Source organism: Lagopus leucura, unplaced genomic scaffold (genome assembly GCF_019238085.1).
Source record: "Lagopus leucura isolate 7727_CA_CO unplaced genomic scaffold, USGS_WTPT01 Super-Scaffold_100004, whole genome shotgun sequence".
NCBI lineage: Eukaryota > Metazoa > Chordata > Aves > Galliformes > Phasianidae > Lagopus > Lagopus leucura.
In genome coordinates, this window is record NW_024962264.1 from 52560902 (window position 1) to 52576379 (window position 15478).

General features: G+C 36.8%; 1 protein-coding gene across 4 annotated transcripts in view; it reads right to left on the reverse strand.

Moving 5' to 3' along the window:
* The window catches only part of RBPJ (recombination signal binding protein for immunoglobulin kappa J region), a 91300-nt gene that overhangs the window by 9239 nt on the left and 66583 nt on the right, over nt 1-15478 (reverse strand). For 2 of the 4 annotated variants that reach the window (XM_042871934.1, XM_042871931.1), the window contains exons 2-5: nt 14764-14829; nt 13978-14016; nt 9620-9715; nt 451-616 (exon numbers count right to left, since the gene is read on the reverse strand). In XM_042871934.1, coding sequence (XP_042727868.1) covers nt 451-616; nt 9620-9715; nt 13978-14016; nt 14764-14798 — 336 coding nt within the window. In that variant the 5' untranslated portion in view covers nt 14799-14829. The remainder of the gene's footprint in view (nt 1-450; nt 617-9619; nt 9716-13977; nt 14017-14763; nt 14830-15478) is intronic. The other 2 variants (XM_042871933.1, XM_042871932.1) reach the window with 1 other exon arrangement.

The window sequence follows — 15478 nt, forward strand, 5'->3', positions numbered from 1 at the left end:
CTGCCAGATTTACTCCAGTTGTTTAAGTCACCACAAATATGTTAAAAAAATCTGGTAGGAATTTATATTACTCTACAAAAACTGTACTATACATATAAAGCAGCACTTAAAATGTACTTTTATGCAAAGGAATTTAGTGACTACTTCAGCAGCAGATGTTGTTCAGATGCTTCCTTGATATTATCCATTTGTGCAAACCAGTAAGACAGACAAGGAGTTTTGAACTGAGTGGAGACCCTACAGATGAAAAGTTAGCACCATGCTGTAATTCCATGAACCACATCCATTGACTCCATTCGTCTTGTATATCTTCTAGGCTTTTTTTTGAATGACCCATGTAGTATCTGCTACAGAATAACTGAAATTACAATAAGCCAATGCATGCCCTGAAAGACATTGCGTAGTTATAACATCCTTTGTGGAGGTCTTAATGCATTATTACACTCCTACCTTTCCTTCCAAGTTCAGCTGCTGCATTTCTTGGTCACTGTTTCCTATTCCAATGAAGGCGCAGGGTTGTGACTCTTGCTCAGTGCAACCATCCCGTTCCATTTGCTCTTTTTTTTTCTTCCATCCACTGCCCATAAGATACACACACGGAGGGGGACAAAAGAACCTGAAAATGAAAAACATATTGCAAGATTACATCCAATTTTTAAGGAAAAAATAAAAACAAGCATTCAAACTGTTATAGACCCAAAGCTTTCTCAGTCAATCTGGATTTTCATTGCACTTTATTATCTGTATGCTTTTCATTAGCCTTAAAGATTTTCTGAAACACAAATCGAAAAAAGAGAAAAAGGAAGGAAAAACAGCATTAGATGCCCTGTCACTGAGCATGTTTCCATTTCAAGGAAATAGAAAACAAACTCCATCCCTGTGAAATAAAAGCATTTTTTACCCTCACAAAAAGAAATTCTCCTAAAGAAAGCAGAGAAGTCTTCCAAGTGATGACAATGTTTGGCTTTTGTAATCAACATGATTAAGACACATCAGTACCACCAAGTAATTTAATGAAAATCTAGCAACTGCAATTTTTAAATATTTAGGCTTTTATCATTAGCAAAGGAAAAGGAGGGAGTCTATTCTGTTCAAACACAAATTTATTTTCTGTTTATAAACAAATCAGGTGCCTTGAGCAGTAATTGTAAGGTATGCTATACTCCTTAGCAGTCATTCTAGATGTTATTTTAAAGCAAAAACTTCAAAAGAAAAGCATCTTAATGCCATGTATCAGTCTCGAAGCTTCCGCAGCCTTAAGTGCTTTTGGATTTAGTTTAACCTAGAGGTGCAGTGTTTTTAACATTATTTAGTTAAAACCAAAGTTGAAAAAGCGAAAGAATTATTAGCATACCATAATTATAAAAAAACTAAAGAGGCACGAAAGGAAAACTGAAAAAGTTTCTTATTCCACTTATTTGACATTGAAATGTAGTACTTAATTTGGCAATTCTGACATTCAATGACATTTCCTACTGTATTCCTGTAAGTAGGTACATTTTCAAAATGTGATCTGGAACAACTGAATTCATGGATAAATTCTTTAAACGCTACATAAGCTTTTATTAGCATAAATCAGCTTTATTTTGAAAATTAAATTTAATAAACTTCACCACTTCAGTCCATCAGCACAATTATCTTTCAAAGACATAAGAAGCCTTTTTAAGTAACAGATTTCTAAAAAGAGGAAACCAAAATCCTGACTTAACAGTCATAATAAAAACACAAACAGTAAAAATCCATAGAAGTAAATGCAAAGACTGATAATCATTTCAGTTAGGGCACATAGCCAATATTTATTCCTTGTTCATAAAACAAAAAAATAGCTTTTAAAGATTCTACTGCCATTCAAAGTTTCAGTGGTTATGATAACCAGCAAAATAGACTCTTGCAGGCAAACACCAAGTGATCTTGAAAAATTTTCACTGCTAATTTAGTTGGCATTTCAACTTCTCACTCTTTCTAAAACACATCCAAAATGATTATATATAACATACCACATGGCTTAAATCTCTAAGCAAATATTTCAAACCACAACACTCTCCATGGTTCGAAAAAAAAGATTGCCTGCAAAATGGAATTTGTAGAAAGTAGACCTCTATATGAGGTCAAAAAAATCTGCATGTTTGAAAAACCCATTAATTTCATTAGTGGAACTGCTCACACAGACTGCTTTTCAAACTTAATTCAGAACCAAATGCTGTATTTCCTCCATTACAATAATCCATTTCACCAGAGATGTACCATAACAATTATTTGTTCCTTTTATTGCCTTCACACTGTTGTCAAGGATATAAATGGAATATAAAATTAACTATGGAATTAAGAGTTAATGGAAATCTGTTTGTAGAATTGAGCTACTCAAAGTTCACCAAACAATATTTTTTCATGTGCTTATTGCATCAGTGTTAACTATTTGCATTTGATTCTCTGGAGGTAACTATGAGCCAGATGAAGGCTCTGGGATTTTTTTTCCTTCCAATTGAACATGCAGAACACAGAACCAACACAACAGGTAGCAATTTGCCAATTTGCAAAACAGATGTTTCCTGACGACTCAGGAACCCGAAAACCTACACAACAAACTAGCTCAAAAATAAAATGTAACACTTCTCCAGCAGTCGCACAAGACAGTAATTTCAGTAAAGCAGTCATGAAGTAAAATGCTGGAGTTTATAGTTATCTGACACCAGAATGCATTACTTTACTGCTGTAAGCACAGAAGTTGAAAACAACCTCAAACAGGAACAGTAAATAATAATAACTGTTTCTTATAAAACAGCATATAACATACACCACTTCCTTAGCTCATTACATGTCTTTTTCTCATTTTTTGCTACCTGACATCTGTTCCTGGTTTCCTAATGACAATGCTGACTGTCTCTGCAGGACATATTTAACATCCTTATGGAAATCTCTTATACACTTACCCAAGTATTTCTCTTCCAATGACAAAATTTCAATCACCAGACCAGTAATGCATTCCCTGCTTTTCACCTGCACTCATTTCATAAATTAGATCAGCACAGACTATGTCACCTAATTTCTCTCAAATGCTCATCTACCAAATAGGAAAGACAATCTTAAGAGAATTTACATTTGCAAGGGAAAGTACACAATGACAATGCCTAAAGTAACAATAAAGTACCCAAGTGTAAGGTGTTTACAGAAACAACATAATTCATATTACTTTTTTCAGCCCATACCTAGATGCAAATACCATAGTTATTGCTAAAAACCCTTTTTTGAAGATCAGCTACTGATAGCTGAAAGTTCTGGGTTGTTGTAGGAAAACGGGGAAAAAAAACCCAAAAAGCTAGCACAGTGATTATGGCTATATTATTATACCCATTGCGTCATGTGTAGGAGGCTTACTTTTTTCTTTGAGAACCTGGAAGTAAGAGGTGCAGCAGTTTGAGATAAAATCTTGTATTTATATTACTGGTTAGAAGACAAAAAAATCCCAAACTTCTTATCTTACCGATTTTCATTTCGACTTTATTCTAAATCACGACCTCTACGTACCTACAGCCACGAGGTGGCAGTAAAGACCCATAAGAAACAAGCTTTTCATCTTTATAAACTAAAACAGAGAAAAACACTGGAAGACTCCAAACAGAGATTACCAAACAAAGAAAGAAACTCTCACTTAGACCATTTCATGACAGGCTAAACCTACAAAACAAGAAAAGAGCGAGTGATCACAGTCTGAACAACTTTCCTTCTCCATCACTTCGTATTTATAACCACAAGCACTCACGTATAGAAAAGGTTAATTATAAACTTTCTTTTCAACAGGTTTCCAAGTTTGAATTGGGTATTAAAGGGTATTAAATAATGTGACTTAGGTACATTTAAAATAACTATTAGAGAAAGTTTCTCATTAATAAAACATTTTCCACATAAACAGGATTATAAACATTCACAAGTTGGCTTTCAGATACCCATGAAGAGGTTTAAAAAATAAAAAAGAAAAGAAGAAAATCACCTCCCCAAAACAGCCCATGTAGGTAATTTCCAGTAATGGTGATGGGAAAAATGGTAGGACAATGTTTGGTGGAACAAATGAAACTATTCCTCCTTCAACTTTTGATTTACAGAGCCTACCTCTTTTTTCTTTAACCACAAACTAAAATAAGACTGAGTGGGAGGCAAAAATTCTTCTGAAGTATTAATCTGACCTACAGTACGAAGAAAATGATAGGTGCTAAGGGGAAAGGCAGCTGCCTTTGGTTGCTCTGAGTTTGGTCAGAATTTTTAGTACAAGAAGGGTGGAAAATCATGAAGGATGCAACTGCCTATCAGGATTTATAACATCTTCTAACTTTTCTCTGTGCTACAGGTGGACTGATAACTGTATTTAATCAGCAGTAAAGCAAAAAAGTACATTTGTCCATAAGGTAAACATCTAACAACTTGATTTGAAAACCACAAATATCTATTAGGGATGAACTCTGTAAGCTCCTCCATTAATCAATATCCTTCATAGACAAAACCCGCTCTGTGTCTGTTGGTGTTTCTGGACAAGAGCTGATTCATTATCTCCTATTTGCTGATTTAAAACACAATGGTTGACAGACTGAGCCAGGAAAACACTTTTGGATACCGGGTCTCTGAAAATACTTCATATATTTAATGACAACATGTACTCAGTGCTCTTGTGAACTCCTAGTTTATGTACGATGCTTTCCCTACACAACTTCCAATGATTTGTAACGGATGTAATAAAATGACGAGTAGTTGATGTTGTTATCAACTAAGCTGATGTTGTGACTGACGTTAGTCAGGAAGGATCAGGGGATCTACCTCCAAGGAGGAAAGGGCTTCCATAGAGTGCTCTCTTTCAAGGGTCTAATTTCATAGATAACTTAGCCTAGAAAAGGCCACAGCATTACCAACCTCATGTTAAGCCTAAGCTTAGAAACTCAGTAAACAAAAGCAAGCTGGTACTCCTTTTTTTCCTGACAGATCTGGTCCTTCAGAGCGGAAAGTGAATGTTTTTCCATGGCAAGAACACCAAGCTGAGATATCTAAGGATGCTCTCTTTTATTCCAAATGACTTCAAGGGAAAAACAAAATAATCTCTAATGGTTTCCGAGCCCTAACTGTAACAAGCAAAAGTGGAATAGATTTGAGTCTTTGGCACCACCTGGAATATTGTTTTTAATTAGACAATCACCAAGGAGAGAAAAACATTCCCCCAGCCCCTTCAGTCAAATAAAGCCAATAAATACAGAGAAAATATGATATATTAGTAGAGAAGCCACCCTTACTGAACTTACCAAGGCTGTAAAGGATAGCAAGCAAATTAAAATCAGCTCATGCCTTTCCTAGCTACTTCTGATATAGTCAGTTGTATTTTCAAACCACAGGATTCTGCTCACAAAGGTTAGCTTTTTCAACATATCCAAGACCCTGCAAAGGGTCCAGAGGAAGGCCATGAAGATGACCAGAGGGCTGGAGCACCTCTCATATAAAGACATGCTGAAGGAGCTGGACTTGCTCAGCCTGGAGAAGAGAAAGCAGTGGGGATACCTCATTGCGGACTTCCAATATTTACAATGAAATTATAAACAGGAGGGAAATACATTTTATACAAGGGTAGGCAGGGACAGGGAAAGGGGGAATGGTTTTAAACCCCGTCCCTGGAGGTATTCAAAGCCAGGTTTGACAGGGGCAAGCTGATCTAGTACTTGATCTAGAGGTTGGCAATCCTGTCTGCAGCAAGGGGGTTGAAAACTTGATGATCCTTGAGGTCCCTTCCAACCCAAGCCATTCTATGATAAGACATTCTTGAGGTCATCTTTCAGAAAACTGTACCTACCCCCTTGTCTCTTTTAACTTCATGGGTGACAACAGCAGGGAAGATAGTTCTTTGTACCAGTCAGTCAGTTTGGAGTCAGTCAAGGCAGAATTTGTTTGTCAATTACCACATTATTTTGAGCATAACACTCAGTCATCTTTCTTTCTTAGGAAAGCAGAATGAACTGACAATATCCATTAAAAAAAAAAGAAACCTATGAAACATAACTAGGTGCTAGAACGCTAAGGATAAGGCAGTGGAGCCACAGGGTAAGCACTAGAAAAGACTATGCTCTCAACAACACAGTGCAGGGAGGAAAATATTTGAGCAGAAACTGCAGAAGCTCCTTCACTAACAGCAAGACGCAGCTAGAACATTCTCAAGGCTAATCAGCAGTAAGCATTTTTTTAACGCTGAGTAGCATACAACAAGTACCAATGTGGCTCACAACCTTTGACAAACTACATCTTGGAATCCAAAACACTTCAGTCCTTCAAACTGTTGAATGTTCGTGCTGTTCAAACTGTGACCCTTATACTAGCAGGATAACCGCTGAAGAGAGAAATCTCAGCCAACAGTAAGCACACATGAGTGGGAGAACACAAGCACACGTCAAACACCTACACTCATTAGGTCTAAAGGTGACCTGAGCGCCTCTATCAGTTGAATGCCTCTGAAAGATGACAGCCACCCAGCAGGAAGTATCAGACAAAAATTCTTGAATTCAGCTCAAGGCCAGCACTGGGCTTCTTATCACCGAATTTCTTAATTCAACTAAACAACATTAACTTAGGAAAGAGCAAGGCTAACAAGGTGCACTCAAAGAACCATCCCTTCCCTAGCACACCATTAATTCAGGACAAGTATCAGGAGCATTCTCAATCTAACAGGAAATCTTCACTTAAGTTTAAACTACACCATACTGTGCTAGATCTGTACAGGTTACAGAGAGTTTTCAGAGTAATTCACTTTATATCCATAAAAACACAGGAAAACCATTATTGTGCTGGACTTTTGAACTGTGCCATGCGAAGTTTAATATGATAAATATTTTTCATCATCTCCCAGTTTGCAAAATTTAAAGAGTGGAACAGAAGTTGGATAGTAGTTTCAGACGCCGTATTTACTTACAGGATACATTACTTGAGAAAGAATGCCTTTTGTGACTTAATGCTTGCTTACTAAGAGAGCACAACATAACTTACTCTCTATGGATCAAAACTTAATCAGACTATATGCATGCCATACTTTGGAAAACCTGGAATTCTGCCTGTTAGACGGGTAGGTTTGTCTATAGAGATGAATACAAAATAACTCACTTCATAAAAGAAAAGAAATTTTTAGCATAAAAAGGGTGAAAATCTGATGAATCAGTTGAATAAAGCAGCCTTAAAATTTTACTAGTTCTTCTCAGTCCAGCAATATGAAAAACCAAAGGAGCTTTCTGCTACAAATATAACAAGCAATAAAAAAAACAAGCAGCTGATCAATCAGTTGCACAAAGTGCATACCTTGGGGGCGCACAAGGATGCAAACAATAACTAGCATTCCTGTTTATGCTGAGCATCAGATAACAAGATGCCAATACTCATGGTAACAGTCAAAGAGCTATCAGAACTGTACCAGAGATTGAAAAAAGAATTCTCAGCACATATTCCAAACATCTATTCCATCTCTGTACCAGAACGGCGATCAGGTCATCGTTATATTATAACAAACACCTGCTTTCCTGACTTATTTTGCAAAGCTCCGAAACCCTCTAAATTTCATTGATGTGCTTCCTTTTCCGAGCAGTGAATCTAAGATACCTCTTGTGAACAAACACAGTGGTGCAAATTTAGGCAACTGAATTGTGCTTCATGAAATTGGAGGCAGTAAAAATGCCTCATTTTAGTTTTCAAGCAGTGAAAAGCTAACTACTAATTTACAGAGTTATCAATACCTGAAAATTTAGGCAATATATGTGTCAAAGTGACTACAGCAGCATCAAATGAGTATGCACATTATTTCAGGCAATGGGAATTTAAGGTAGCATTGACTATGAAATCTACATAGGAGTTTCCAAATAGTTAAATATTAGCAAATATTTTGAGGTTCTTCAGAACGTTTGAAGATTTCCAAACTCCAGTGAAACTTTCAATAACGAAAATTAAAAATGCACTTTATCTTTTTATTTTATACCTTCTTTTGATGCAATTTGATTTCTAGAATGATGAAAGACAGGGCAGGTTTGCAAAATGTTCCTGCTCTCATTAACTGCCCTGGTCCCAGAAGAAACAGACTGAAGTTACAAACACGCTGCTTGGAAATTAGTTTTATCATCATCTGGCACACATCTCATTTTAGGTGAAATTATACACAGTGAGGATTAACTATGCATATCTTTTTCATTCATTCATTCTCATGCCTTCCTGTAGATTCTGTTATTTACCTATTATGCAAATTGTAACATAACAAAACTCAAATCACTTTGAAATTACTTGGGGAAAAAAGTCATCCACAAATAGCCACCAACACTCATCATATCTACTCCAGACTTAAAAATGGAAATTTTAAAAATATACATGTTAGGAGTTTTATTTTTTTTATTATAAAATGATGAGAAATGGAGAAATCATTTCGGCTTCCTTCTGTTTGTATTTCTCTTCCCTTCAATATTTGATTTAAAGTTAGACAATAAACTGAGATCATCATCAAGCTAGTCTGCAAAAAAAAAAGTTCGATTATGCCTTCAATCATCACAACAGGTTCTTTCTGCTCTTCAAGATGATGCCTATAATTACAAAATCCAACCAGTGAAAGACTAGACAAGCAGCTGTATGGTGTACAGTTCTACTACTGAGATGGGAGGTAAAGAAAGGCCCCAGCTTAGGTTTTCAGTTATCCCTTTCAGAAAACAACAAAATAAGTAAGAACCTCCTTGAAAATCATATCACAGAATCAAAGAATTGCAGAGGGTGGAAAGGACCTCAAGAGACCAAGTCCAATCCCAACGCTAAGGTAGGTACCCTTACAATAGGTCACAAAGGTAGGCATCCAGATGGGTCTTGAATATCTCCATAGAAGGAGACTCCACATCCTCACTGGGCAACCACTGTTCCAATGTTCCATCACCCTTACCATAAAGAAGTTCTTCCATCTGTTTGTATGGAATTTCCTATGTTCAAGTTTTAGGCCATTACTCCTTGTCCTATTGCTATACACCAACAAGAAGAGCCTGGCCTCATCCATTTGCCTCCCCCCTTCCTTTAAGTATTTATAAACACTGATCAGATCCTGTTGTCTTTCCCCCAGACTGAAAAGACCCAGGTTACTCAGCCTTCCCTCATATGAGAGATATATGAGAAATGCTCCAGGACCTTTATCATCTTTGCAGTCCTCTCTTGGACTCCTTCTAGGAGATCCCTGTCTTTTTTTTTTTTTCTCTTCAACTGGAGAGCCAAGAACTGGACACAGTATTCTAAACATGGCCTCACAAGAGCAGAGTAGAGGGTGTTGATCACCTCCCTCAACCTGCTGGCCATGCTCTTTTCAATGCATCCCAGATCCATCAAAGCACCATTACAGCCATTTCAGTCCAATGGAAGAAAAAGCAGCCACGGATAGAGAATCTGTACGCAGAATCAGGCATAGCTAAGTTGAATGCCACAATTATGTACTGTGCTGCAAGCCTGTAGCATTTATCTGGACATCTTTCGTTTCATTTAATCTTCTTCTGACTACAGCACAACCTGAGGAATTATATAATGGACATCAGACCACACATTTCAGTTTCCCTAGCTTGGAATTGTGGATGGATGTCAGAGAGAGACTTACCTTTTTTCATTTCCATATGATTTCTGAGCAACTTTTGCATGGAGTATTAGTACTGTTTGATCACCTCGCTCCTTAAGGTAATTTCGCATTGCTTCCCTAAAAATTAAAAGACAAAATAAGCTTTGAAAGTTCTTTTGGTTTTATTTATAATTACAGTAACTCAAGGTCAGCTTTAGGACAAATCAAAAAACAAAAAATTCACGTGGAATTTAAAAAAAAAAGACAACTGTCAGTATATTAATAAGTTCAAGATAGATGTGAGGTTGTCTTTTTTTTCCTAAGACAGTTGCTTCCTTTCACTCTGCAATTATCATGTATCAAGACAGCACCACAGCAGTGGTTTGTGGTCATTTATACTTACCACTACATTTTTCAGAAAAAAAATTCTGACATAAAATCATTTCAATGTCCTTCACTACACCACTCTCAATGTCTGACTTGATAAAATGCTGTGCTATGAATACTTGGTTAGAACATACATTCTATATTGGCTGAACAGAAAATATTGTGGGGTTTTTTGCCTTTTGTTTTATAAACATTATTCATTGAATTAATACTTTTGTCATCCATGTCAGTTTTCTTTCAGTTATGAAGATAAGTTTAAATTCTTCATTTTTTGATCTAGATTTCTAGAGAAAGGTTTTGATTTCTTGCATACAATCAAGTAAAAAAAAGATTTTTTCTATCATTCATCATCATTGTATGATGACAGAAGTCATATAAAAGCTATAATTACCTCAGACACACCAAAAGACATTCCTTGAGAGAAATAAGAGAACAATACGCCCTATCATTCTTCCGTATATCAATCTAACTGTTCACAAAGTACCACGCCAAATTCAACACCCTGGGGTTTAGCTGTGTAAGAGCGCTGACAGATTATTTTTAAGTCCCTGGAGGAGCCTTTTGCAGGTTGAATGCCCATCAGCACGCTCATCTTCAAAGTTACCAACCATAGAAACAAACTCTGAATTTAACAGGAAGTCATAAAGAGATTAAACCTTACAGAAGAGGAATTTTTTTTTTTTGCAAGCTGCACCCAACTGTTGAATTCCCTTTAGAGAGGTCAGAAACACCACAATAAACCAATGTTTTGGAGTCTTTGTAAAACTTCTCCAGCGAAAAATCCCAGTAGATAAAAACAAAATTTTTTTCCAGAAGAAACCCCCTACAGTTTCACAGAGGAAAACAAGTAGATGTGCTCAATTTTGGGAGCTTCACTGCAAGAAAGACATTGATGCTCTGGAGCATGTCCAGAGAAGGGCAATTAAGCTGGTAAGGGGTCTGGAGCAGAGGCATTAAGGGGACTGAGGAAGCTGTGATTGTTCAGTCTGAACAAGAGGAAGCTCGGGGGAGACCTTATCAATCTCTACAACTACCTGGAGGTTGTAGTGGGCTGAGGGTAGGCCTCTTCTCTCACGTAAACAGTGATAGAACTAGAGGGAATGGCCTCATGCTGCAATAGGGGAGATTCAGGCTGGACATGAAGAAATACTACTTTCCCAAAAGAGCGGTCAGGCACCGGAATGGGCTGCCCAGGGAAGTGGTGGAGTCGCTGACCCTGGAGGTGTTCAAGGAATGTTCAGGTGTTGTGCTTAGGGACAAGGGTTAGTGGGCACTATTGGTAATCAGTGGATGGTTGGAGTGGATGATCTTGTAGGTCTTTTCCAACCTTGGTGATTCTATGATTCTACGAGGGGGACAAAGGAAGAAATGACAGCCCAGCTTTGCTAATGATGTTCTGTAAACTCTTGCATTGGCCACGTCTGCTTAAGATCTGGATCAGTGCACTAGATTCTTTGTGAGCAGGGGAATATAGGAGCAAAGATCTCAAAGTTGGATTAACTTGACCTACTTAACATTGGTAAAACTGATGTTCATCCATGACAGCATAAATTACAAGAACTGCCTTAAACTATATAGACACACTATTTACAATCACTGTATACAAATGTTTTAAGGCATGAAATGTATTTCATTGTGAAGTTATTCTTATTTAACATATTAGCTGCATTTAAGTAAGTTAGCAACTTTTCATCTAAGAATTTGAAATTTTCTATGAATAACACAGTCACACTAAATAACAACTGTCATATTAAAAACCTTTGGCTTGACTACCATTAAACAGCAGCTCAAAGCCTGCAATCCACTCACTAAAATGCTAGGTGCTACCTAATGTTTCTTTAGCACTGTGCTAGGAACAAATACTGCCTTTTCTATTAATGTGTTGCTACAACATATCTGTACAATCTGAGCTCCTAAGAGAACCAGGAATGTTCCCCCCCAACTCCTCCCACTGATAAAAGAAAAATATCACAATTCTCACAAGGTTTCTTTTGTTATTAAATGACAAACCTCTCCAGAAAGGTTCTACTCTTGCAATTTACATCTTATCGCAAAAACAACTTGCTCAGTATGAACGGAAGTAGTATTTTTATTGTCAAGGAACTTGTAAAACAAAATGAAAAAGAAAGTTTCGGCATTTTCTAAGAAGTACATGCCTGAAAAAATACGTCCCATGTTACACTGGAGAGTTAGCATGAGGCTGAATACATTATAAGGTTGACAGGACTGCCTAAACAAAAAAGCAAACTAATTTCACAATAATTGAACTAAATGCCTTCAAGGGTTTACACCTTTTTTTTTTTTTTTTTTTTTTTTTTTTTTTTTTTTTTTTTAAAGCATTACAGAAAAATTGCACTCTTAAAAATGGGTGACTCCTATTTTTAGCATTTTTCTCTTCAAGAGAAAAAAAAACTTAGGCTGCTTTTGCTTCTAGCTCTTCTTTATCAGTACAAAGTTTATATGTTACTGCTTTCAAGGATGGCAAGTAGCTCCTAGATGCATATCCTTTGAGAGTAGGAAAATCTACCTGGCATATCTAATAGCTAAGATCCTGCACATAAAAGAGTTCCTACACTAACTAATCAAACTCATGACAATGTAAGTTCAATGACATGACTAGATAGTCGATTTTGTCATTCTTGTTAAATCACAGAAGGTAAATTTAATCATTAACTTCAGGGTGACACCAACAGCTGTTAATGCTCAAAATAAAAATTGATTTATGACTTATACCAGTATGTTTAAATATCCCTGAAAATAGTTAGGTCAATCGCTTTTAAGTCAGTACAGAACTGTTTTGTATTGAAATCAAGTTTAATAATCACACAAGCCAGCCTGAAGCTTATTCAGAAAGGCAACGAGAAATATTCCCAACACAAATGCTTATGTTTTCCTGCCACACTTTACATAAATATCATAATTTGATTGGACAAAGAGAAATGGTTTCAAACTAAGAGAGAGGAGATTTAGAATTGATAAAAGGAAAAAGATTTTTAGAATGAGGGTAACGTAGCACTGGTACAGGTTGCTGAGAGCAGTGGCAGATGTTCCATCGCCAGAGACATTCAAGATCAGGCTGGACGGGGCTCTGAGCAACCTGAAGACCAGGTTTTAGACCTGTAGGTGTCCCTGTTTGTTGCAAGGACTTGGGCCAGAAGACTTTCAAGGGTCCCTTCCAACTCAAATGACTCTGCGGTTCTGTGATTTCATTCAGTAAGATGTAGGCCAGACAAACAATCAGCTTCCATGTTCTTATACAGCAATACTATCACACCAAACAAAAAAACTGTGAATGTTACACACTGCAGAGGATTTGAAACACAGTAGCTGCTTTTGATGGGCAGTTTGTGGCACAGAACAGTAAATGTTAGCACTGACTGTATTATCACAGTTTGATAAATTCTGGCAGCATGTAGTACAAATGCTCCTCGAACAGCCGAGAAGCGGTTGAGGCACACTATTCCACAGCCTCTTTGATCTGATGATGGTACTATATTCAACTTATCTCTGTTCAGGCTTTACCAGAAACTGGTTAAGACCACTCCTTGACAGCACTGAGTTAATTTTGCCCATACCTGGAGCATGACAGCACTGAGATAATAGCTGAATTTTGGCAGTAAAGAATCCATTTTGTATGGCCTCACAAATTACTTTTACCCAGTAAAAGATATCCAGCTCATTCCTGGTTATTTAAAACTAAGCAGATTCACATCCAACAGAATGATCTACAATAACTGATATGTGAATTCAACACAATTTAAAAAAAAAAAAAAAAAAAAAGGCATGTTGATTATCATATTAAACTACTGACTCTTCAAATTTTTAATTCTGGCTGCTGACTGCATACAACGATTACATTTTTTTCTCAGAAGCTTTCACATTTTAAATTGTAGGATAAACAATTCACTTTTTTTTTTTTTTTTTTTTTTTAACTTGGAAATCCTTTGGGAGATGGAGAAGGTAACTTGAGAATACTCAATCAAAATCAAAAAATGAACTGCTTTAATGCTTACCTGGTGAGCCGTTTCGGTTGAGGTCGCTCTCCAAATTTCCTGAAAAAAGAAGAAGCTGTTAATTTAAAACCAAAATGTTTAGTCATAGTTTTTCAGTGAAACATTAGCCCAATTTTATGATCTCTGACAACATACTGGTGTGTTTTCTTTGTAGTTTCCTAGCTAGACTATGCCTCCTTCCAACTGCTTTTCCCACAAAAGCAGAGGCGCTTTTTAATCAGAACAAATTTCCTTGCTGAATATCCACAAATAATAAAAAAAGATTTCATTTATATTAGTTGTATGCAAAGCAAGTCTTTCATTTATCTTAAAATTATTTTTAAAAATGTCTCCAGCATCTCACTCCTGACTTTTTATTACACTTTCTGCAAATTACTTTTTCTCTAAACTGCTTTCACAAAGTTAAGATATCATAACTATGTAAATAATCAGAAGCTCTCTGCCACAGCATTGACCAGAACAGGCAAAAAGCAATTATCTATAAACAGAAATTAACAGGCCAAACTGACAAGTCGTCGTGAATTCTCCTTACTAGGGTAACTTCTTAGAAATCTGCTTCTTACTACTTCTTACAAAAAAAGGATGGCAAAGTATTTCATGCGTGCTCATACAAAATTATACCAAAAAAATCTCTCTTGTGAAACATAGCAAATTATAAGCAAGAAATATCGTGCTATATATTGAATGCTTTTTAGTCATAAAGTGCTTTCAGGCAGCTCTAGTGCTTTTATATCGCTCTTGAGAGAGGCTATGTTCTTTATGCAAGCTTTCTAAAAGTTATCTTACGCTAGTTGAGACTGAGTTCCATCAGACAGACCCATTTTCACAAACAAAAAGAGTCAGGTAAAAGACCTGCAAAAATAAAAAGCAAAGCTGTAGCAGCAGCATACATCTGCAATGTACATCTGCTCAACCTGCTAAGGAAGTACAACCACACGCTAAAATGAGGACAAAGAAAAGAGGAAAAAAAAAAAACAAAACACTTATCAGCTTTAAGACAAACATCTAACAGGCTTAGCTTAACACTTTTCTATCTAAAAATAAACCGGGGCATAAGAGAACGCATCTGCTGCCAGTGCTCATAAATATCGCTGCAACTTGCCCAGCTCTTTGATACGCGGGCGTATCTTTGCCTTTGTGCTTCCAGGATAATGAAAATCCCACCTCTGATACTTCCCTACGCCAGCGCTGGAGGCTCCCCAGGCCAAGAGCTGGGATGGGGAACTTCTCCTTGCATCGTTTAACCATTTGCACAGTCCATCTGCCCTGACTGACTCGATACATTCGACTTTCATATCAGTAATTCTCCAGATGCGCAAAGCGTAAATACATAGCTCGTGTAATTTTCATCGGTAAGCAAAACAGTCTCTGCTAAAAGGCAGTAACAAGAACATTCAGCAGGGTGCAGGATTCAAAGTTATTTTTCGTGTCTCAAGAAATCCGCACTGTGGTCCCTCTATACAGAAGAGCTAAGTAGAGGACTGAGACAAATTAAGGTTTT